The sequence below is a fragment of the Cyprinodon tularosa genome, unplaced genomic scaffold, assembly GCF_016077235.1.
Source record: "Cyprinodon tularosa strain WSP-4 unplaced genomic scaffold, ASM1607723v1 ctg171, whole genome shotgun sequence".
In the NCBI taxonomy this organism is placed as follows: Eukaryota; Metazoa; Chordata; class Actinopteri; order Cyprinodontiformes; family Cyprinodontidae; genus Cyprinodon; species Cyprinodon tularosa.
Window position 1 is genome coordinate 1,001,421 of NW_024038541.1, and position 25,037 is coordinate 1,026,457.

A 25,037-nucleotide genomic window follows, 5' to 3' on the forward strand; every position below is an offset into this window, starting at 1 on the left:
TAAAAAAAAAACACAATTTGGCTTTCCCCTCTCACTCCTTTTCTCCCCTCCCCCCCTCTGAGCTGGTTCTCACATGAGCGATGAGTCGATCGAGCGTTTTCTTTTTTCTTTTGTTTTACACCAAAGCTCGTGTTAATAAACATTCTCTCAACAAGAGGTACATAATACGGCCACGCCATCACCAAAAGGGATGATAAGAATTAACCATTTACAGCAAAATGCATTATGATAGTAAGAACATTAATAATTATATTTTATATACAGCACAATAAATATATGTTTGTAAACAGCAATAAACCAGAAGATCTTATTACAGGTAAGGGCATCAGGTGAGGATGAAAAAAGAACAATATAAAACAAATAATGGCACCAAATAAAAAGTTAAATAATTTCTTTGAATGGCATATAAGTAAAACAAAAGCATCTTTGAAAAAGCAGTGTGCAGTATTTCAAGTGTTTTTTGAACCTTTTGTCTTTTCTTTAGTTTATATTTTCTAAAATATTGTCTATACAAGGGGAAACAAAAAGTGTATTTGGGTGTAATAACTGGAAAGCTTGAGTTATCTATGCTACAGAGAAACTGTACCACTTCTAGATTTCCAATTCAACAAATAGAAAAATATATAACAATAAATAACTGCTTCGGCTTAGAATAATTTAAAAAAATGTAAGAAAGAAGAAAAGAGACAGTGATGTTTATGCTTGCATTTAACAATGAGTCAGTGTTTGAATGGGTCAAAAATATTAAAGAGATAGGATTTGAATGTATTAGTGCATTTGAATACCAGTGCAACTCAGAAAATTAAAAACTGGATTAAAAAAAGATTATACAATTCAGTATTCACTTTTGTAGCATTAATCCAGATTCTATTAAATGCTGATTGTTTGAGTAGCTTTTTTTGGGTGTTCTGCTAAAAGCCATAACCAACAAAATTAGGTGAAATAAATATGTAAAACAATATATTACTCTGATTAAATTTTTGAACAGAGTTTTTGACTTGAATTGCTGAATGAATTAACGTTTATTATTACAGATATCTACTGAGATGCACCTGTATAAATGTAGAGAATAGAACTTTATTCTAACTATACGATGGAGCTGATTGTCCTGCTGAAAACGAAGACAGTAAACTAGAGTCAATTGCAAGAATCAGATGGTAAATGAATCACAGAAAGTTAAACAGCAGCTGCAGACGTATAAACCAAACCAAACAGCTAAGAAAATAAAACTAAGCTCTCCTAACATTGTTAAAAAATTACCCTACTCATTTTAATCACCATCACTTTTTTTAAACACTTGGAGCAATATTCAAACCTTTAGAAAAGGTGCGTTTTGTATTAACTACAAAGCATTGCATTGTCTCAGGATGTGTTCAAAAGAACTACAGGCAACAATAATAAAAAAACATTTAAGGGCTTCCTCCAGGTTATAAACTATTCCCAAGAGAAGCAAAGCATAAGACCTCAGGTTTCTGCTTTCTTCTAGGAGAAAATGTTGTCTGTAATAATAGTAGCTAGAAAGAAAACATGGTTTTTAAGACATAACCAACTGACTACAAGTATAGTGGTTTAGGGAAATAAATGCTATAGGAGAAAGTGCAAACAGCCCTAACAGCCATCAAAAAGCTCAGCATCAGACACATTTCTCCCTCGACTTCTCTACAAGGTTCCCCTACTTCTCTGTTTGCAAATTTAATTCTAGAAAATATTTGAATCTTACTTACAATACCAATAGAAACTAGAGGTTTAGGACAGTGTCATGGCGGTTTAGATTTAAGCTAAGTCAGGTTATGAAGGAAGACTTCCACATCGTAGATGTGGTTTAAAAAAGCTCCCGAATGTGCTGCAGCAACCAGTCCGGTTTTCAGCAAAACATGCTTTCTAATTCATCATGGAAGAGGGGAGAACATGAGCTAACCCACCAGAAAGATACACCAAAAAAAGAAGGAGCGTCACCAATAACTGACTCTTTGGAGTTATTGGCACTTCATAAATCCTAAAGACACAGGCAAACTTTCAGGCCAGGCTGAGACAAAAGCAAAAAGACAGAAATAGATGCGATGTATGAGCAGCACTGAGCGCGCTATCCGCATCTTTAACTCAAGACTGTAAAAGGGAGGTGAAGTAAAGACACACCACTTCAGTACACATGGGAATGAAAGGGAGATTTTCCTGAGTGCAAAAAAACTTGAAGTACCAATGGGCGTGTCTAAATAAAGCTGACAAGGAGAGGAACTCGGGGTGTGGAGCAGCGCACGCTTTGGAAACACAGACGTATAAAAAACGGCTTTTACAAAACTCAAAAAAATATTCTATAAATAATAATCTGTCATTACTAAGAGGAGCAGTTATTGAAAGGCTGTCCATAACTGCTATGTGTCAGGAGATTTCTCCTCCTCTTCCTCGTCTGCCGCCTCTTCATCTGCCACACGCAGCTCTGAGCAAGGTGTGTCCCCCTCCTCTTCCACATCCCCTTCCTCATCGTCATCGTCCTCCCCCACCTGTTCGTCCAAAGGTATCTCTGTCGATTCAGAGTCCTGTGTGCAGAGTGTTTTTGAGTCAGTACAGCTGTTCTCCTCCTCCTCCTCCTCTTCATCGTCGTCGTCGTCCTCCTCTGGCTGGCTGCCACTGTCCTTTTCAGTGTCGGACTCCCCGTCCTCCTCTAGGGTCAGCTCAAACTGAAACTTGTCCGCTCCAGGTGGTCGAGTGCCGTCCTCCGGCTCATCTAAAGCTGGAGAAGGACTTTGGGGTATAGTGCTTTGGTACCACTCTCTGTTGTCCTCCAACGTGTCCAGGATGTCTTGAGCGTCTGGATGGACAAGGTCAGCCCACGTCTCCCACAAGGGGTGGACTATATAGTCTATGAACCCAACCTACAACAGAAATGATGTGTGGTCATTGGGACCACTGTTACTATGGAAAAAACTTTATTCTGCCATGCTAGAAATCTTACCTGGCTCTTTTCTACTGAGGCATTGTGTTTATCACACATGGGGCTGATCTCCATTCCCCTTTCCCTTTCTCTGTCCCCTTGGCTGAAGAACTCCTCCATGATGCGGTCCGTCCACTGTCGGTATAGCTGAAGAGGCTTGGTGGGGTTGCTCAGATCTGCACAGTGGACCATGTTCTGCAGAACCTGAACATAAAAGGTATCCAATCAGAAATTGACTAATTAAAAAGCAAGTGGTGGGAATCTGTCAATTTGCCTTTAATGATGTCTGACAAGTGATTAGCTGGTCAAACACTTTCAACAAATGCAAAGACTCCCACTGCTTTTACTTTATAAAGGAATCAACTAAGAACATATTCTGATGCAGGCCTTTTGAGCTCAATACATTTTCAGATTTGTTGGACCCAAATATACTACCAAAACACAAAACTTGCAGCCCCTTTTACTTTTATGTAATTTTGGGTTGGTCAGTATTAGACTTGTAAGGGCAAACCTGAGAGGACATAGTAGTTTTTTATCATCAGGAGAGTTCTGAATGGTGCAAAGAGCACCACATCTCATACACTGTATCTACAGTAGCAAAGAGAGGCTTGAAGCTGTAATTAGAGTTAGCATAACAACATTGTGGTCTCCCTGAGGAGTGGATTTAGATACATCTCAATGGTTAGCTTAATGTCTGCACTACTGAAGTTAGCATTACTTCGCATTGTTTTCCCCTCTAAGATTTCAGTCCCTTCCTACCAAAAACCCCTGCAACTAAGTAAAAACTCCCTGATCTGGGTTGCTTAGTGACACAGTGGGTAGCATTGCTGCCTTGCAGCAAGAACGTCTGATTCCCTGTCCGGGGCCTTTTGCATGGAGGTGTGTATGAATGGTTCTTTGTCCTGCTTGTCTCTGTGTTGCCCTGCCATGGACTGTTGACCTGTTCAGGGTGTACCCCATCTCTCGCCAACAGACAGCTTATTTTCCTTAGCATGGCTTTCAGTTTTCTAGACTATGAACATTATGTTGTTGATTAAATCAAATTGGGTTTTTTTTCCTAGATAACTAGGTGCTTTTCACCCTTTAAAGGAACATTGGAAATGAAATAGTGCTGCAGCCTGTTTGCTTTAATCCCTTTCACCCTCTCTGTATCTAGAACACAAAAATACCAAATGTGTTGTATGTCTTGTAGGCATACAATTAGGAGGAGCTGCAATAAACTATGCTGTGATACAATTATCACCAAGTCATATTCTAACAAACCAAGGGTGAACATGTAAGCTTTAGTTTGACTGTTAAGGTAAAAATCTCCACATAAAACCTCAGAATTAGCAAGAAATTAGTTAATTGAAGACTGTGGTCGTTTTGAGTAGGATGTGGGTTTAGAAATACAGTAGAGGATGACATTGTCAGACAGATATTGAAGTTTTCTTTGAATATGTTAGTTAGCAAAAAGGCAATCACAATGCCAATTAATAGCATGCAATCTGGTGTTATTTTAATGCTCTTTAAAGTTTTCCAGCATGTGCATTACTTGATTTTATAGACTTGAGCATAAGATCAGATTTATTGTCAGAGATTAGAGAAAGTATTGATTCCTATAGCTTGAAGCTCACCTGTATCCTGTCTGAGTAATTGTCCAGCAGCAACACACCAGAGCTGGTCACTTTCTTCGTTTCTACCATGGTCTTCAGGTCAGCCAGCAGATTCATGTGTTTGGACATGTCTGTTGCTAGCACCTTGGAAGACCAAGAAAAAAAGTAAAACACAGAAAAAGGTTTGGCTAAGATATTTATTTTTCCAACAAAATGGCAATGTCATGTGTGTACAGTTATTCTCAAACTTACGATGTCAATAACCATCTTTCGCAGTGATTGTCGCTGTTTTTTGGTCAAGTTTTGGAAGATGTCACAGTTCTCCTCTTGCAGTAGCTTGAAACCAACTGCTAAGTGGTGGTTCTCCAACACGGATGAGTCGTTGTACATCAGGGCTAACTCTGAATCTGCGGGAAAGACAAAGTAAGTTGTGTCACACTTTATAGATACTTTCACTTGCAAGTTTAAGTAGATAAAACTGCCGTAATCTAGAATGTTTAAGCTCAACTTCATCTTTGGTTGCTTCATTAGAACACATTAACAGGAAAGAAGAAAGAAAATCTTCTCTGTTACTCTTTTGGTTGACAGATCAGCTGGATAACAATTCCTTTATTGCAGGGATTCCCTATTTAGGCTTTCGGGGACTCACCACACAGTTTGTGTATGTTTGTGTGGTGTATGAGACTGCACTATGTCTATTCTGCGCTGATTAGTAATGCTCTTCTGCAATATTTGCAATGGCCTGCAAAATGGCTGTTTAAAGCATCAGTGCCCAGTGGATATAAAGTCTGTGTTTTTGGTATAAATCACCCAATTAGGACGGGATCTCAGGCGCCCGCAGCCACGATGAGGGTGAGTCAGTTAAAGAGGCATAGTAGGGGGTGAGAATGTTGCTCTGGGACACATTCAGTAACACAGCACCATTAGGCCTCTCTCCATGGTTCTTAGCTAAGTTGACCCTCTTCCACTTATTTGAACTGAGTCAAGCTGGTTTTACTTCTCTGGATCCTGAGGCATCGGCATCTCCCTGTTGTAGTTGAACCTTCACTTACTATTATGGGTCACTAGAAATATCAATATTTAGTTTTTCATTGTTTAAGGCCGCATTTACACACAAATAATTGAAACTTTCCTCATTAAACATTATTACTGTCAAAACTATTAATGTATATATTTATGTTAGCTATTTATAATTCGTAAAGAGTGTTTTGTTACTTTGCATCGAAGTTGATTTATGGTATGTATAACGTACAAGGTGTATGAACACAATTTAGAAGACACTGTACGAAATAGTTTACAAAGCAGGTCAATTAACTTGATAAAGCATGAATTTTTTATTTTTTTTTTTGTTACCATGATGTTTCTGCTAGAAAAAATAACTCTTTGCACTTACTTGTGTTGATGAGAAACTGATTTGAGACTCCAGGATGGTCCACATCATGAATTGCACTGGCAAAGATGGCAGCAAGGATCTCAAGGTCTGTGAACACAGCCTGGCAGGAGAAAGAGCAGAGCACGGGCAAAATCAAGGAAAAAGAAAATGAAGTAGACTTCGGATGAGGTGGTTTGATTTCATAACATTGTGAAAGCATGCACTGTGAGTTGGGAGCAGATGTCTTAGAATGAGACTTACCTCAAGGGCAGGGGTGGATAGCAGCACGTGAGTTGACTGGGTGACGTCAGCAGCATGGATGTTGTTATGGTAGGCCACATCGGCATGATAATGGTCTTCTAAGGTCATCAGGTATGTTATAAAGGTGTCGAGTGGAATTTTGAAGGTTTTTAACAAGTCTCTCTCCTAAAGCCAACAAAAAATAGAGATCAAGAAACGATGAGCATTTTTAGAGTACAGATGTTTAAATTATTATGAGTATGAGATACTTACTTGAAATATTGTGTACATCATGACTGTCAGTGGTCGATTCCCAGAGAATTCTGAGATTTTAAAAACATTAAGGCCCCATTTATTCACATGCTCCAGCTCCTACAGAGAGATTTAGAGACACAGTTACAACATGTTGAAATGTGTGGCTTGCTGAGGCTGTTTGTACCAAATTTCTTAGAATTAGAATAAATAAAACACACCTTTGCCAGCTCATCCTCAGTCTCCGTCTTGACGCCGAAACGAGGGATGTTGGAGTTTGTGAGGCTGGAGGAGTGTTGCAGCTTTTTCACTCCGCTGATCTGAGACATGGGCTTGTTCTTCTTCTCCTTCTCCTTCTGCGTCTGTGGGGACGGCATCTCCACCTCATGTTGCTTGTCTGCACAAAGAAAGGGGAGTTGATTGCAAGAACCAAGCAGGAGGGTTTTGCTTTTATTTATTTAGGTAATTCCTGAGTCACCACTCACCAAGGAACGTGCTGGAGATGAACTCAGACACTTGGTTCCCAGAGCGGCTCATCTCGGATAGGTGAGTCAGCTCCCTATTCAACATCCTCTTAAACTAAAACAAGGACACACACACAAAAAAACAAAAACATTATGGCTCTGACAGTTTGTAATACAGAACCAATGCAACAGAAGTTATTGCTTTTCAAGATGCCTCGACAATCTGAGTACAGGTGCATCTCAGATAAATAAGAATATTATCAAAAGTGCTTTACAGCTGATTAAAAATGTGGCTGTCATACTCAAAAGATTTTATTTCGCTTCATTTTGATTATTCTTATTTAATAATTAAAACCCTAAATAACTTCCCCAGTTCAGAGAATAGTATAAAAATGTTTTGTTGATTTTTCTTTTTTTTTTTTTTTCACTGCTTTTTCTACTGCTGTTATTTCCTCCAACATTTTATTTCATTAGTAGGTTTGACATCAAGCTCTCTGTACAGCCAGCAACTCCAGTCTACACTTCTATTTAATAACAAAGAAAGATGACTCATTTCACTTTGTTTGTTCTCAACATATGTTGAGGCATTGGTAGAGAAATGCCTAAGAAACAAAAACGAATACTTCCAATTTTATTAGGCATAACAATATATATAACTGAATTTAAAGTTCAAGAAATGTCCAGCTTTGTGCCAAGGGCTGCTACCAAAAGAGTCATCTTTTCTTTTTGGGCTTAACTCACACACTTAATCTCTTCAATGCCACACTGCCAGCCTCTTTCTCCTACTTGGCTCCCGTGGGCTGTGCGCAGCTATAGCAGTAAACGCAAATCTTTTCCTAATTTTGGATTTGGAAATCCAAAAAACATCCTTATCTAGATGAGAATGTTTTAACCCATGGATTTTCTAACAAGGAAGCAAAAACCCAAAGATAAAATGATGTGCATTGACATCTATGCAGTTCACTTAAACCTATCACAGCGCTGTGATGTAATTTTAAGCAAAGGTCTGCGCAATTCTTAAACCAGGCAACATCAATATTATCCAGTGGCTTTGTGAGTTAAAAGAACAGCTCAAAATAGGGGAATGGGTTCAATATTTCAGATAAGCTAAGTAAAAAAGCAGACTTCTACAGTATGTTTGAAAAAAAAAAAGAAATCCTCATTACGTCAAATCAGAGCTGCCAACCTGAAACCCCCCCCGGACATCTTGCATTTCTCTTTCATTCGCTAAACCAAAGATAAATAACCAAGCTTTTTAAAGTTTACAACACAGAGAAAATTACCATATTTTTTAATCCAAACCTCATTAAAATGTATTTTCTAAGCTTTACTCTTTTTATACATCATCAGCTGTTCAATTCAAGGATACCTCCCAATTTATAGGGGATCCAGAACAGACACACCTACAAAGCATTATTCCGTGGTCGACATGTTGGTGCTGTTCTAAATATAGCAGATTTTGGGTTCATAAAAAGCTGCGAACATATTTGTCTCAACCTTAAGCCTGGACAAAAACCACATGCACCACTCTGAGATGAATAAAGCAAATATTGCTGCAAACAATGTGAATATTTAGCCTAAAACACCCCGTCAGAGGAACATTTCTTACCTTTATGTACCCCCAGGAAACAGAAAAGAGATAATTTGCTTCGGGCATTTTGACAAGTAATTAAAGTAGGTCCAGAACCAGAAAGGATTCAATTAAATATCCTTGTGAGGTGTTCACTGGGAGAAACCACCGGAAAAAAAAAACTGTAGAATAAAATTACGCCAGGCTTCTTTCTAGTAACAAACATTAACCTTAGGAGCCCTCAGACCCTAGCATAGAGTTGAACAGAGTCCACAAATAAAGCTGCATGTTCCTGTCCTGTATATATCCCAACACTTGCGTCGCTGTCCCAGAAAGCAGAGAGAAAACATAGATTCTGGAGGACAAATGGCTCAAACCAAGCTCTCAAAAGATCCAAACAGAGCATATTGAGATTACACACACACACAAACATTCAGATATAGGGACACACTGCTGGTGCTTTGAATAATTGATGATGGTGCGGAAGCTTGGTATATGCCAAAGCAACAGGACAGCAAAAAAAAAAAAAAAAAAAAACTGAAGAAAAACTGTGAACTCCTCCCAAACAGGGCAGGATGCCTGCCTCTGTGTGTATGACACACACTCCTGTGTTAGGAGCACAGGCTGTCTCTCTTACCATGTCACACAATGGCAGCAAATCAGGATGCAGAGAGAAAAGGAGTCTGAGCTCATCATCACCCCTAATTGGCTTGGATTGGAGCAGACCTGAGAGTACCTGCTGCTTCATTGGCCACCATTGAAGTCAGTAAAAAAAAAAGAAAAACATGCGTTCCCCTTTTCCTTTAATTCCTACGGAGCAGTGGGATGTTGTTTTGTGCAATGTGTGCAAAAGGTATTTATGTTCTGTGTTATGACAGTATGTGTGCTTGTGTTTACAAATGGCAGACCTCACCTTCTCTTCAGTATGATGTAAAAGTACAGGTTACCTCATCCAACGTTTTGCAGTGATAACAAAAAAAGACGAGGTCACCCTTAACCCGAGTATCCATGAGGGTTGAGTCATGCTAGCCTCATTGATGAGCTGATGTAAATATTGGAAAAAAAGAGGCATCGATCTAATAAAAAGCAAATAAGCGTCATAGTAATCTGGAGTGGGCTTGACAGTAAAGAAAGGGACCAATGTGTTTTTCGTTATGTCTAAAAGGCTGTTCATTAAAAAAAAAAATGAAGTTAAAACAAACAGGGACAGCTTTAAATTTTCTATCAAAGTATCCTGATAAGATTATCTAAAATAATATTCTATTTGTAGCAATTATTGATATGAGAATATTTTCTTTTGACCAAGAACCTGATTTGACAGATTCAAATTTATGATAATAAAAATGAACAGATAAACGCATGATAAAACCAACCATGGGAACTTATTTATATATTTACTGCGAAGTCTAACTCACCCTGGGAACAGTTTATTTTTCTTCTTTGCAAATAAACATGCACTGTTTAATATCAGGGCTTAAAGGTAATTAAATTACTGTCGAAACGTAACTTAATCATGAGGGAGAGGATCCTAAAACAAAAAGCAGAGTGGGACTGGTCTTTGTACAATACTTGAATACAATTTCAGAAAAAGTTTGAAGCAAAAAGTGATAAATGCAGCTATATCATGACAGCAGGAATGTATTAAGGCAGTCTAAATAAAGTGTACTTTTCTCACAATCATGAGAAATAGTCATAGGAACACAATAACAGACACCAGCAAAAACATAAAAAATGTATTAATGAAAACTTGAGTTTTGTGACGTTTTAAGGCTCTATTTGCTAATTTCTTTGAATCGAGATCATAAAAATCTGAAATCATGGAAGAAACCAAACTAGCCCTTTATTTGTTTTTGTTTTTTTAAGCAGAAACACTATTTAGATAAATGAAGAGCTTTAAGAATCACTTCCGCAAATCTCGATATCTCCACATGAAGAAGATATTATGCTTTTTCTTATAAAAAAAATTGACCTTTGAAACTTACTTTAGCTGTTTTTCACCTCTATGTCCTCTTTCATTAAAAAACATCTGCTTTACATAAATCCATAACCATGTTTAAATCTTTCTCCTGGCTCTTTCTGTATGATGAGCCCATGAGTAGCATTACTTAAAGGGACTTTTTAAAGCCAAAAAAATATATATTTTAAAAAAGCTTAAAAGCGAGGGGTGATTGCCCTCAGAATGTGTAGAGTTATATTACTGTATAGGACTTAAACCATCCTATAATTAAAATACTTTATACAGTACTTTATGGGTCCCAAAGCAAAATAAGTCTGCCAAATGTTGCAGATTATAGGAACCATCTTCATTGACTGTTTTTGGTTCAATTTGCATGTTTTCTAAGCCATAACAAGGCTCTGTTAGGCTCAACGCTACTACAGACATTTTTAATTGAAAAACTTCCTGGATGGGAAGTGAAACATCTTCAAATTAGGAAAACAAAGTCCAGGGGTTTGTTTTTCTTAAACTTTTTTGGAGTAAAAGGAAATTTTTAGCCTTATTCTTAATTTATTAATTCCTATTTAAGAATTTAGATAAATGTTCTTGTACTATCACAAATGTTCTTGTACTATCACAACAAATTAAGTCATTGTTATATCGTAGCACATTATTCCAGTATATGGATTTTCCAATGGATTGTTCAAAATAGGGCTGAAACAAGTAATTGGATTAATCGTGATAAACCGACTATTAAAATAATCGTCAACTAATTTAGAAATAGATTAAATGTTAACTGAAGTATGGAGACTCTAAAACATGCCTTTAGCTGACAGAGTGACTTGCCTTGAGTAGCAATTGTACCAGAATTGTTAGAAAATATACATATAAACATCAAGTGGAAAAGATTTAGAGTCACCTCGTTTAATTTCGCAAAAATTCTTCTTTAAAGAAACTTTTGCAATCCAAAAAAAAACATTCGAAAAACTAATCGACTAAGCGCCCTTAATTTAAAACCAGCTTAACATTGCTGCTGTTTTTTTGCTTTGCTTTTTTTCCCTTGTAAAGGCACACACCTGTGGTCATAAAATGTGTGAGCAGGAAGTCCTGTTTTTTTATTATTTATCTGTATGCATGCATGCATTATCTATGTAATAGCGGAGAGGTTGCATGGATTGAAAAGAGACGGAGCATGTCTCTGCTTACTTTACACCCATACTCTGCAGCCAGCCTGGTACTATGAGTAATTTACAGCTACGCTGGGCAGATGAGACCACCTGCTAACTGACATCCAGAGTCTTTGTCTAACTCAGATCCAAGCAGGCCAGCACAAGCTCTCTTTCTACACACACGCCCACACATACACAGACAGACTAATAAGCATCCAATTTAGCCCAAGATGAATAATATAGAAATAACGTTCAGAGACACCCAATTCTTGTGTAACTCACTTTCACTGTCACAAAGACACACACATACACACCTACAAAGCACTAGCTTAGTCAGGAGGTGTGAACAGAGACTATTGGGTAAAAATTGGAAAGTGTCACACCTATCTTAGTTGAGACTTGTGTGTAATTTGTTCCTCAGTGGAGGGACCAAAAATACCCATTCCCTGCTGTATATAGCCCTCGACACCTTTGTGTTTCTGTTGATTTTTTTTCTCACGTTCAACATTTAATCTGGCAGCAGACACCCCCATTCTTCACAACACAGACGAACTGCAGACACTGTCTTCAAAAAAAATACAGCTAACAACATTCAGATCTAATTCATAAAGTTGCTATTAGAATTAAACATGAGGACATCTATATATAGCAAACTCTCACACACCCATCCATCAACCCATCTGACCGTCTGTCCATCCGTCCGTCCATCCATCCATTGCAGGTAAGATACGTATTAAAAAAATGACATGAAATTTTCACCAGGTGTTCGTAAAACTCCAAGTAATCCATGCAGAAAGAAACCAAAACAAATAAAGTCAGAAATGAAGTTATCTCTAACAACGTGAGATGGCATAGTGAAAAAATATTGACCACACACAAAAAGGGAGGTGGGAAAAGGGATGGAGTTTTTTACAAGGGACAAATTTTACAAGGGACATCTGATGATGAGTAATGCAAGTCTCTTAAGACCTTTGCAACCTTATGACATTTTAATGACATTGGTTACAGAAGGATTCAGAAAGAATAAAATAGGGACATTCTGATCCAATTAAAAATAAATACAAATAAAAATGGAAAAATAAATTTAGGGCTAAGACAATTAATTGGATTAATCATGAATAATTGATTATTTAGACAATTGTCCACTAATTTAGTAATTGATTAATCTTTTTTTTGCATTTAAGACAAATAAAACTTTTTTGTCTGTCAATATGTTCTATCCAGAACCCCTCAAGTGGAAAGGTTTTAGTTTCACCCAGTTTAATTTTGTAAAAATTCTTTTGCTAACCTTCTGGAACCCTTTTGAACCTTTTGCTATCTAACTATTTATCAATTAATCAAAAAAATAATCCACAGATTAATCGAACTTTCATAATAATAATATTATTATTATGAAAGTATTTGAATAGATCTTCAATAGATATGTTTGGTAACTTAAATTTAACAGGATCCAAACTGTAAGCCAGAAACTAAGTAGATCATGTTCTGTGATGCTAACTATCAAAAACCATGGAATGGTTTTTGCTCTCATGGCTTGTAAAACTGTACAATAGGCCATTGGATCCATACTTTGGGGTGGAACCCACACTTAGTGTCTGGAGTCAACAGGTGTGGACTCAAGATTTGGTTCAAGAATTCATCCAAATAAAGCTGAGTTTGCATACTTAAAATCCAAATATTAGGAGATTCAAAGAGATGTAATTACAATGAACATTGAACCTGTGATGTTATCATTCTAGTTATAAGACTCTAGTTATCAGACTAATTTAAAATGCTGGGGATAGTCAGCTAACACTCGGGGCTTCAAGTCTCTTGCACTGTCTCTTTGTGGGTCACACCTGAAAGGTCTGGGAATCACTAGAGATGGCAATGAATAATATTTTATTTATCACTCAGATCTAAATGTGTTTTAGTTCATTTTATCTCATTACCAAAATAGTAATCTTACAGCCTCATAATCAAAAGAAGTAATAAATAAAAAGGATTTAGCAGTTAAAATGCCTGTTTTTTCCCCCTTTGTCCTCATTTAATGGTAGCCCAAAATAAAAACAGTAAGAAAACAGTGTGCTGAACAAAAAGTGGAGGCATGATATGGAAAGCTGAAGTTAAATACTATAATGCTTAATCTGTGAGAATATAAAAAAAAAAACTAAACATTCAAATTTCTAGACTTTTCAATTTGTCTTTTTAAATATTGTTTAGAACATCCCTGCAAAAAACATTAAAATTTCCTTTAAACTTATGGGTTATGGACTCAATTGCATAAAAAATTAGAAAATAAGACACATAAAGTGTTGAAAAAATTACTATCACCTGAAGTGAGTAAAAGCGACTAATTCTGAAATCTCTCCCCTTTCCTCTATAGGGCGACCTCTAAAAACGGCCATCAGACCTTTTTAGCACACACTGTTCTCAAGCAGAGACAGAGTAGGCCAAATACGCCAAATACAGGATAACTACATTAGAGCCCTCATAGATATATTTATATAAATTATTACACTTAACTAGTATTGTAAAGCCAGTTAGTGAGTGTTAAACATTACATGAAACATGTCCTTCATGAGAAACATCCACCATCTAAGTAACACAGCAGCTTTAGAGCTCAATTTGAACCATTGTTTGGGTCTTTCTTGGATGTCTTCAAGTCTAAGACATTTAGATAATTTAAAACAACTGTTTTTTTTTTCTGCAACTGAAGTAATATTTATTTAAGGGAAAAAAATCTTGTCTTTATTTTTTTATCTCTATTTTTTCTTTTTTTCTTTTTTTACCACATTAAGAGTTATGTTGGGCACTTATTACAAATAATCAAAAAAGGAAGTCTGCAGGCCTCAAGTTATGGCTAAGGGTAAAGGGATGCATGTGTTACCTGTGATGTTTGAGTATGTATGTGAGATAGTAGAGAGATAGCGGCACGGCTGGGCCTGTGGCTGTTACCATGACAACTGGCAAAAGCTCTGCTGGTGAGCGATGGTGAGGCAGAGAGGTACTATGACTTTTTTCATCTATTTAAGATATCTCCTCATCTCTAAACGAGGCAAAGTTGTGGATGTTCTAACATCAGAGGTGAACACTGTGCGAGTCCTTTGTCTCGTCTGTCCTCGCCGTCTCTCATCATTTCTGGTCTTGTGACATCACGCTGTGTGACATCACTACAGCCCAGTGCTCATCAGCATTCACAGCGAGCGACATAGCAGCCTCCTTTCACACACACGTATGGACATACACAATGGTGGCAACTGAGCATGCTCATACCAGAACTCGCTGCCTGCATGACAATGTTGTCACTAAGATACATTAAAAGACACCAACAGTTAAACTTTTAATGGTGATGTGCGAAAAAGATAATAAAATGTTGAAAACCTCTACCTGAAAAAATTAACACACACACAAAAGGGGGTGTAATATTTGGTTAATACTGAACGGATACTGTAACTACTGCACATATTATACTCCTTGACATTACAGTGTATTATATGCTGAGACTTCTGCTTCTTTGCTTTATTTATCAAGATGCACTGACCCTTATAATTATGCTGCTATATTGAACCTATTGATAACATTGTTGTCAAAGGTGACATACCAGGAATATCATTGGACAGAGATGTCAGCCTTTGGCAATGAAAAATAAATCTCTTATTTCATAAGTAATTTAACAGTGAAGAACTATTAGCAGCACTCTCTGGTGTGAACCATGTGGACATTAAGTGGATATTGAGCAGGAAACTTTAAGTATCCCTGGGGTGTTTCCAAAGTCATTCAGAGGAAGCCCTGAAGTGTAATATGGCATTTAAAAGTGAAGTATATTTTCTACAACACGTAGAAAGTTCAGAAAGTCTGCAAAACTGCAAAAGTGAGTAAGACTGCTCAGTGATTTAATTCTTTTTTGACTAATTCTATATCATTTTATAGCCCTGTAAAGAAACTGGAATAAACTATAATCTCAATCCACAGGTAAAAGGTTACAAAAATATACAATAAGAATCAGCCAATAACAACACCATAAGACTATTATGCTTATTCTACAGTCTGCATGAACACATTTTAATCATAATGCTCTTAAAACTCAGGTGCACACTGGCATTTTCATGGCCCATGAAAATAACTCAGAAAACTCTTAGATCAGCTTCTTTATGTGTTAGAGTAGCTATGTTTTACGCTTGTTCTAAAGACATTTCAACCGAAACTGGTAAATATGTCATATGTAACAAACAGGCATCCTCACCTTGTTTGAGGCCATCTCGCTGACAGAGTGTCTTGTCTGCAGCGTCTCCAGCTGGTCCAGGCACCAGTCCAGCTCCTCCAGGGTCTCGGTGGCCAATTTCTGATAGGCCTCCTCTGCAGGGGCAAGACAGGGGGGCAACGGGTCAGTGAGGGCCCGCTTCAGAGGACTAGCGGCCGGTCCGGGGTCTCCCACCCCACAAACAGTTAAGCTGGGATACCCCGAGTAAACATATGGGTGACTCTTCATACTGAAACAGGTAAGCCAGCTGTGATGGCCTGGGAGAGGGGCCTTCTCTGTCCTTGTATGCCAGCTCACAGTTCAGCTGGAGGAAGCCTCACTGACTTTTTTTTACAAAAAGTTCAACTCTACACCCTAAATCCTTTGTTTTCCTTTTTAATGCAAACTCAGCTGCAGGTCTCTGGTGTTTGAAGCCAATCTGCCACCCTGTGTCAGTTCTGTGTCCAGATGTTAAGCCTCAGCAGATGCTGACACAGACTGGGTAAAGCAACAGCAGGGATGCAGAAACTTATCTCAGGCTTGTTCATAAGCACCCATACAAAGAGAGCTGTATAGAGAGTTTTCTCTCATTCTTAGAAGACGTGTAATTCCAGTCATGTAGAAGGATGAACAACAGTCTGCTTAGCAGGCCCATGTCTCCTTTAGGATGGACGGAGAGGAGACAAGAACGGTGGGAAGAAGATGATCCAATGAGCGCCTCAGAGCCAGGTAGCATCCACAGGAGTCCAGTTGTCCAGCACAGACCAAGCATGTCCACAGCACCATGACATGGTCAAATAACACGAGACATTTCATAGAAACACACGCTCAGCAGCAGGCAGACACACATGTACACACTCACACCAGCCGAAAAAGCTACCCATAACACATCCTGGTTGAGTCTCCTCAGCCCCCCCTGCCAATAAATAACATCCACAGTATCCAAAAAGCAAGTGAGTTTGAGCTGGCGCTGAGTGTCTGTGCCGGATGGTGTTTCCTACAGATGCTGTGTAAATAGGGGGGGTTAATGGGGGTGGGCTGCTGTTGCTTCAGCGTCCCTGGTAGCCAAACGTACTGCTCTCCCCAAGCTGTACCTAAAGCCTAAGAGGACTGCGCCGTGGACGGAGAAGGGTGGCAGATAAAACATGAACTGGATGAAAATAAAAACTAAGGAGAGGAGCCAGAGCTCCCAGCACTGGACGCTGTGTGTGCATGCATACTAATATGTGCTCGGCATACAAACACCACCAAAGCAGAGACAACAATATGGTGAGAGCCTCAGCATCAAAAGCTATTTGCATGATTGCTTTATTGTACTCTTTTAGAAACTCAAACACAGCCCATGTCAACAGAAAATGCTACACCAGTTAGTATCAATACCCCTAATAATATAGAAAACAGTGTTAATACACCCTGACAGGGAGATGTAAAGGAAAATTGAAATAACACTGCAGTTACATTTCATGTAGTCTGGGCAAGAAGAGCGCCTGATGATTACTGCTACAGCTGTAGAAAATTTGTTGTTTTATGAATGTATAAATTACTCAATAACTAGTGTTTTAATGAGACGTTTGCATGTGTAGGTTTTAATGTTTTGAAATGTCGGAATTCAAATAATCTGTAAATGTGTTTTAGATCATATATTGTGTTTAGAAATGACTGCTGCTGGAATCCCACATGTTTACATGACAATTATGTCCCTGCTGACTGTCTACCTCTAAATTGTTGTCATTTCATATGCAAAACTAAGTCCAGCCCCTTTTGTTTCCAGTCCTTTAAAATGTTTCCTACTTCCCTTCCTCTCTTCTCCATACTTTATGCTTCATCCACTGCTCATGTTTTTGTGTCTCTCTTCTTTCAACCTTTCAGTCTGCCTTTTTGTGTCTTCATCTTTCTCCCCGGTGTGGTGTCAGTGGCTTGGGGTGCTACTCTTTCTGACAGCAACTGCACTGACGTCAATGACATTCTTCTCATGCTTAGTGCGACATCAGACACCAGCGCTCAGAGAGGCCACTCTGCTGCACAGACGCAGGGCTGGAGCCAAACTATGGAACAGCTTAACAGAGGAGTCGGAGTGGCATAAGGGAAGGATGACATTCACAGAGCAGTAGAAGGGGAAAAGGTGAGAAAGAACCTTTGTCCTATGGAAGAACATGGGGGCTTTTAAACCAGAAATGGGGATGTGGTAGATCATTTTAACAATGGGCAAAAAGAAACAGTGTTTTTTTTTTTCATTCTTAATAAAGGTCTGATAAGTTTGGCATGCACCTGCATTAAGCTCCAATATTCTAACTGAAACTCAATGCTTTTAAACTCAATCAATATACAAATATCAAGGTTCAAAAGCAGTTTTGCAAAGACGGATGGAGAAAAGTTGAGGTCTCTATAAGAACAAAGCTGGTAGAGATTTACTCTAAAGATTTGTTGAATCAAAACGTGATTCAACAAAACCTTGACTCAAGATCGCTATATAGAAATGTAGTTGATGAAGTGCAGAGTCCTATAAAGATATAAACCATGTATTATTATTTTCCTTCCACTTTTTGATTATAGAAACTTCTACCACTTAAAGCTCTTCTAAAACAACAGTTTGTGGCTGTGCCAATTAAGAAAAAAAAAAAAAAAGAAAATCCCAAGTCACATCTTGTTTCAATAAATGAATAAAAAAAAACCCCTGAAAAAACCAAGATCCTCATATCAAATTACAACTTTATTGCTCCTGGGAAATTCATCATGATAATATTAATTATGCTCCTTTATTGCTTTACTCTGCAAGCCGCCTTGTTGCAGATTTAGTATGCGTTTGCATTATGTTGATCGGTCAATACTCTCATGTAATGATGCCCATGACTCACAGCTGTCACCACTTTATGGCAGGAGCAATAATGGCTTTGCAGCAGTATGATTGTGAGCTAAATATAGCACAATGTCACTGGAACCCCCATAATCAGGTTAAGAATGATTTGGATGTGATTCTCAGAGGGATTCCTTAAATATATATTTTAAATGCAGAAGGTAAACTGTGATCCATACACTACATTCAATGCTACACGTTTTTGTGCTTGAAATATCAGTAATTCATTGTTTTTTGTTTCTTCAATGTTTGTCTTTGCTGACACGATCATCGTACTAAATGAGAGGTGTGAAATTATTTATCGGTTTTGAAGGTTATATAGTGTATCTTGGCAAACATGAGCTAGGTTACAGCCACTGAAGGTGCCACTGATAGTCAAGGGCAAGTCTTTTCTAGTCATCTGATACAGCCTGCACCATGCCCTCTTCAGGAACCACAGTTGGAGAAGGACATAGGATGGGCTCTAAAAGATGATGGCAAAAGGATTTTATGCTGCCTTAGTCAGTAGTGAATATAAAGTAAAGAAGCACTGGGATTCTTTTATGTTGGCACTGATACTGTATATCTGTGTTTGTCAAACTAGCACCTGATCAACCTGATTACAAACGGTGAGATAAGTCAAATGTCTGTAACACGGAAAATACTATGATTTGCTCATAAATATAAATAAAAATCAACAATATATAAGAAACTGTATGGACACAATAGAAAAAAAATATTTTTCTCATGCAACAGTTTTACTGTTTATATTTCTTACCTGTAAAGGTGGTCTTAGTGATGGGGGGTGGGTTACACATGGGTGATCTCCTGTTGTGGTGAAAACAAACAAACAAACAATAAACTATTCTCCCTTTAACAATAAGCACAGTTTGTTAAATACTATGACTTCTGTTGGTTCATATTAGGCCAAACACTGTGACTGACAGAAGCTTAGTGTAAACAAATCACTGAGAGCTATTTCAGTATTTAAAAAGACCAGCAGAGGGCAGACACACACAACTGTGGTCAAATGTATCTGAGAGGACCCACTGGCTGAAATTAATAGATGACATGATATTGACCTCTTGTAATGAACTATTTAAATCTACTAACATCCCATTGTTCTTCACTAGGACCTGGTAGACTGCACTACTGTATTTCTACAGCATCCCACACCAAACCAACTGACCATGCATGATTTGTTATTAAAAAGGACACTTTCATTTTAGTAGGAAGTAAAAAAAATCTCTTACAAGTCTGGAAATCAACTACAAATTATGGCTTGCATCATACCAAGCCTCTCATCTTATTTTGGTACCTAATTTTTTACAAGAAAAAGACCTTAACAACTTACTTATTAGATGCTCTGTCTTGTTGTAGATTAGTCAATGCACCAAAGTTGTTTCGTACAGTTCTCAAGCTTGCAAGAACCTAAACAGGACAACATAGATTAGGACTAAATCAGGCAGTGATAATCAGAATATACAATATCTATATAAATCAACATACCTGTGCAAATGGCGTTACAATCATATCGTCACCATGACTGAAAGAAATGAAGAAAGTGGAGTTTATCTTAAAATTAATATAAAATATTGTTTATAATCTACAATGCAAGTTGTGCTCTGGAGCTGTGATGTTAAGCAGTAGGTAGAGAGCAAGAGGTGAGCGCCATCATCAGGTTTATTTTAGCCCCTATGTACCAACATTTCAGAGAAGGGTTTCATCTGTTGGGAAAAAGCAGCTAAAACTTAACTTTGGAAAACATTAGAAAAAAATGCTCAAAAACCGAACTTGTTTTTATGCTGTATCCCAGCAGGACTGCTGTGAAGTGTGCAAGCTCTTTTGCACCTGTGTCAACATCTCTTTTCCTTTTTACATTATATTCCTTCTCTTCCCTCATTGCTTGTCTTCTTAAGAAAAAGCGCAGATGATCTTTTTTTTTTGTAGATAGACTGTAACCAGTCAACACAGCACTCTCTTAGCTTCTTCAATTTAATTTAAAAAAGGGTTTAAAGATAACTGCTTGTCAGAGTGGATCAAAAACTTACCACCCAATAATTTTGCAGCTTCCTATGAAGCCCTTAACTGATACCATATTTCCACGAGAGGTCCTTAGGCAGCAAAAATTAAAAAGTCCCATCCTTGACTGGTCAGAGAATGAATCATACCCAGAAGGGTAAACAAAATTGATTTAGCAATTTTTTTGTCATACTGACCCAGGAAGCATTTTCACTAAACTATACTGTAGTTACATCAATTAAACCCCATCCATCCATGGGTTTGATTGATACCTGACCTGGGGCACACCAACATGTAGCAGGAAGATGTTGGAATTAAACCAAGAACTTTCAAATTGCAAAATAAATACTCTTACCAGTGCACACAGACACACTTCAGGAAACAAAGACTTGGCGAAGCAGATGCTAAGTTTGCTACTTTCAAAGTCAGTGATGTGTTAAAAATAGTTTAAGAAGCACCAAAAAAATATGAATCAACTTAAAAAGTTTTTTTTTCTACAACATGACAAGACATCTCTGATGTTCTTCCAAGATGGACTAAAACTGACTTATAGTAAAAGGATCTAGTTATGATCTGTAACAAGGATGTTCCATAGAAAACCTGCACAACATATTTTACATGTTAATTACATTAATGTTATGTGTAGAGGTAGACTGATACATCAGCCGGCCGATATGTATCGGTACTGGCTGATACATGCATGTGTTGGCCGATCCATTAGTGCCTGTAGATCATGAATAAAGATCAGAGCATACATTGAGGCTCTTATCAATATATTGTTAATGTTTTCTTTGATTTGTAAGTGTTCCTCTTTGTTTAAATTGAGACTTACGCAACATTTGTTACTATTGTGTATTTTTATTTGTAACTGAAGGGGAAAAAAAATCAACTCTAAGAATCAGCTGTATAATATCGGCAGCACATATCGGAAATCTGATCAATATAATCTCTATCGTCCTGGCCTTTAAACACCCATATCAGTTGATCGCTATACTGTATATGTGTTCAGGAGAAACACAACTATAAACCTTTTGATATTCTACTGCGATTCTTTTGTAAAATTTAGTAAACCTCGGTGGTAACTAAACTGAATATCTAACATCCACTGTTTTAAAAAAATAATCATTCTGAACATACCGTAACTCTAATAATGTGTTATGCATTTGAAGCTTAACTATTTGAAATTTGAAACGGAAATTTAATTGAAGCAATAAAACATTAATTTCTTAAGTATTTTATTTATTTTTTCCAGGATACAGTTACCCTAAAGACGATATTGTCTTTTAAGCATGTCAGCTTGTATGTTTGGCATAAAAATTAAACAAGATTCTGATCTTTATGGCATCTGCTCTTTTTCATGTGTTATAGCAAAAAATGCTATACCAGTAGTGGTAGTAATTTTAGTTCATGTTTTCACCACTAGAGGTAGCTGTGGCGCCTTTGATGCCATAAAGCAGTTCATTTTAAAGCTTTTATTTTTAAGTGCACTGTTTTCTTTTTTATTTTATGGTTTTTATTAGCTATGAGAGTAAAGAAGGACTGATATTTATTTTTTGAGTAACTTATGACAGTGAAAAGTTTCTAATTCTAATTTTGTATTTCTTAGATGCAATTTCTTGCATTTTAACCAAATCGTGTCCCACTTCAGCTCAACACAGAACTATACTTTTATTTTGTTCTTTGAGCGTGCCTTGTATTTCTTGCCATAAGCTACAGCCAATTAAAATAATTAATACATGGAAATGGTAAGTTTGCACAGTATCATCACGCACAGAAATCCCCTTCCTTGGCCCGGTAGAATTTTTTTAGGCTATAGGGAAGATTACCGGTATTATATTAATGTTTTTTTGTGTGTGCTTATTTTGGGTTAATTTTAGTTGAGGACATGAGGACCGTCGCCAGGAAACATGCCAAAGCCCCAAGAAAAGAGATTACTGAATGGAGAATGCTTTAGACTGACAGTCATAAGGGGAACATGATTCAAGAACAGTAGAACTCTAAGCTCTAGCTACGAGAGGGAGGGAGAGAGAATCAGGACGCACAGACATGGGTCACACTCGCAACAGTAGAGTTGTTCTGTGCGCAAGTGGCAACCCTAGTGACATCACTTCGGGTTTTTCATCAAGCTAGGCCATAAGTGATGCAAACGGGCTCTACTAGAGCAATTGAGAAGAAAGACAAGTGTTTTCAATCTTACCGGTTTGTCCAATAGCAGACCAAAGTGGTATGTTTATTATTTTAGCTTGTTAGATTGTATAATTTGTATAAGTTTCAGCAAGTAAACTAATATTGTGTTTTTCTATCAGTTCTACGGTGTACATGTGGTGTAAAGCAAGATACGAGACCACAGTAAACATCAGTTAAAGGAACTCTGCTGTCTTTCTTGTGTTGATAACCCAGCATAAATGCATTTAAATGACTAAACAAACTTTAAACCAGGCTAAATATATGCCATGTTAGATCTGTCGGAAATTCATTTCAAAATTACATTGAGGTACAACTTTAAAAAAGAAATAGATACTTGTACTGATTGTCCCATTGGGTATGACTGAGAACACGTGAAAAAACACAATCATTCTGGTGCTTATGCACACTTCCCCTCAAACCAGTCCTGAAAATATACAGCTGACACAGATTCACCAAAGCAAAAAGGTAAGACATAAGGACCTGCACACAGAGGTGTGCATTTCATTTGGATGCATTTTAAAAGTGTCATAATTTGAAGGAAAAATCATATGTTTGTGCAACTTACATGTCACTGGCAATGGAGGAGTTTCGGGACATGGACTTAGGTGAGAGGTCATAGTCACTGTCAGAGCGGTAGAGAAAGGACTCTCTACGCTGGCTGTGGACAAAGTTGGCCTGCAGGATGAGGCCTGATCCTGGGCTGGCCATCGGGTCCAGGGGGCTTCGACCTGATGCTGTGCCATTGTCCACATCAAAACTGCACATGAAAACAGAAAAAGAGAAACATACGGCATTAAAACATGAGCAGCTTTTCCACAGATTGTCTGTAGGACTTAAACATGTTGATAAAATAAAAAAAACAGCACAAGTAGATAAAAAAATCATGTAATAAAGAGGAGAAACGTTGGTCTCAGTCAATAAAAAGCTAAAAAAAAAAAAAAGCATTTTAAGACTAATGCCACATTTATAGGAACCTTTAGTATCACTATTACCACAATGCAGCAATATGTGTTATCATGATGTGTAAAATCTGTAGATATGTGGCTATGAGACAACAGATTTAAACAAGAAGTGCCACGCCCTGTTTGCACAAAACTCAAATTTGATCATTTAGGTGAATAATTTTTCACTGAACAGTTTCTCACTCATCCAAGAACTTGTAAAGCATTTCACACAGAACCAGAGTGCTTTATTCTAGCCCTGCTCTACTCCACAGGGAATACCTCTGTGCTGATGCTTCTTCTGACTCACAGCTGAGCAGTATTTCTAAATCAGTGACACCACTTCCTATTGGGATGTCATACTGAGCTCCTTAGTCTCCAAGGTGATAGCGAACCCAAGTGATGACTAATGCATATCTAGAGACATCTGCTTCATCGCCAGGCTGATACGCAATCCCATAATCTGGTCTGGGGAGGATACTAAGGTCAACATGGGATTCCCCTTAATAAAATGCGTAACACACACAGGAGTGACGTCTCATCATCATCATCATCATCATCATCATCATCATCATCATCATCATCATCATCATCATCATAACAATCCACTGTGAAGAAGCCAGCGTTGGCCTCCATTCAGCTAGTTTTGAAAAATGCAAAGGTGCGTATACAAGATCCAAAAACAGAAAAGAAAAAAGCGCTGAGAATAAATATACTCTAGATGTGTTCTTTTCTTATGTGCAAAACATGGGGATGGACAACAAGAATTCAGCATAATTCTAAAATAAGAATTTAGCCATCCCCCTGGTTCATGTTAACTCCTAAAATCTACTCCTGGAAATGAACACTACCCTAATTATGTTCAAGTTGTTGTCTGGTTGGGTCATGAAAGTTTAAATGTTTGAGCAGGTAGAATCTTTTTCTTGAGTTTTAACTTTCTGGGTAAATATTCCTGACAACTTTAAAACCTACAAAACATACTAAAAAATACAAACGCATGTTATTGAGTGCTGCCTTCTCTATTGGTCTTAGGTTATTATATAAAAAATACTCAGTTAAAATGAGCTGGTGTAAAAAGAAATATGTATAATACAGTATAATTTTTATGTTAGCTAAAATGTTTGTATTCGTAGGTTTTATAGGTTCAATTATTTCAATGGGTGAGAAAGGCTTACTTGCTGTAAAAAGATATGTTTAAGATTTGACGCTGCAGACACAGATAATGTCGAGTTTATTAAAAGTTCACAGGTATCAACTATAGCTGAATGAATGAAGGCATTCACAGAAAATCTGGATCCTGCC

At 37.6% G+C, this 25,037-nt stretch overlaps 1 protein-coding gene across 5 annotated transcripts in view; it reads right to left on the reverse strand.

The window, feature by feature from the left end:
* Window positions 1-848: 848 nt before the first annotated feature.
* Window positions 849-25,037, reverse strand: part of pde4d (phosphodiesterase 4D, cAMP-specific) — a 287,037-nt gene continuing 262,848 nt past the window's right edge. For all 5 annotated transcript variants that reach the window (XM_038281464.1, XM_038281463.1, XM_038281465.1 and 2 more), the window contains 14 exons: window positions 23,360-23,551; window positions 20,095-20,131; window positions 19,940-20,016; window positions 19,364-19,413; window positions 15,756-15,868; window positions 6,877-6,970; window positions 6,613-6,788; window positions 6,413-6,511; window positions 6,161-6,325; window positions 5,921-6,020; window positions 4,780-4,934; window positions 4,549-4,671; window positions 2,954-3,136; window positions 849-2,873 (listed from right to left, as the gene is read on the reverse strand). In XM_038281464.1, coding sequence (XP_038137392.1) covers window positions 2,373-2,873; window positions 2,954-3,136; window positions 4,549-4,671; window positions 4,780-4,934; window positions 5,921-6,020; window positions 6,161-6,325; window positions 6,413-6,511; window positions 6,613-6,788; window positions 6,877-6,970; window positions 15,756-15,868; window positions 19,364-19,413; window positions 19,940-20,016; window positions 20,095-20,131; window positions 23,360-23,551 — 2,065 coding nt within the window. In that variant the 3' untranslated portion in view covers window positions 849-2,372. The remainder of the gene's footprint in view (window positions 2,874-2,953; window positions 3,137-4,548; window positions 4,672-4,779; window positions 4,935-5,920; window positions 6,021-6,160; window positions 6,326-6,412; window positions 6,512-6,612; window positions 6,789-6,876; window positions 6,971-15,755; window positions 15,869-19,363; window positions 19,414-19,939; window positions 20,017-20,094; window positions 20,132-23,359; window positions 23,552-25,037) is intronic.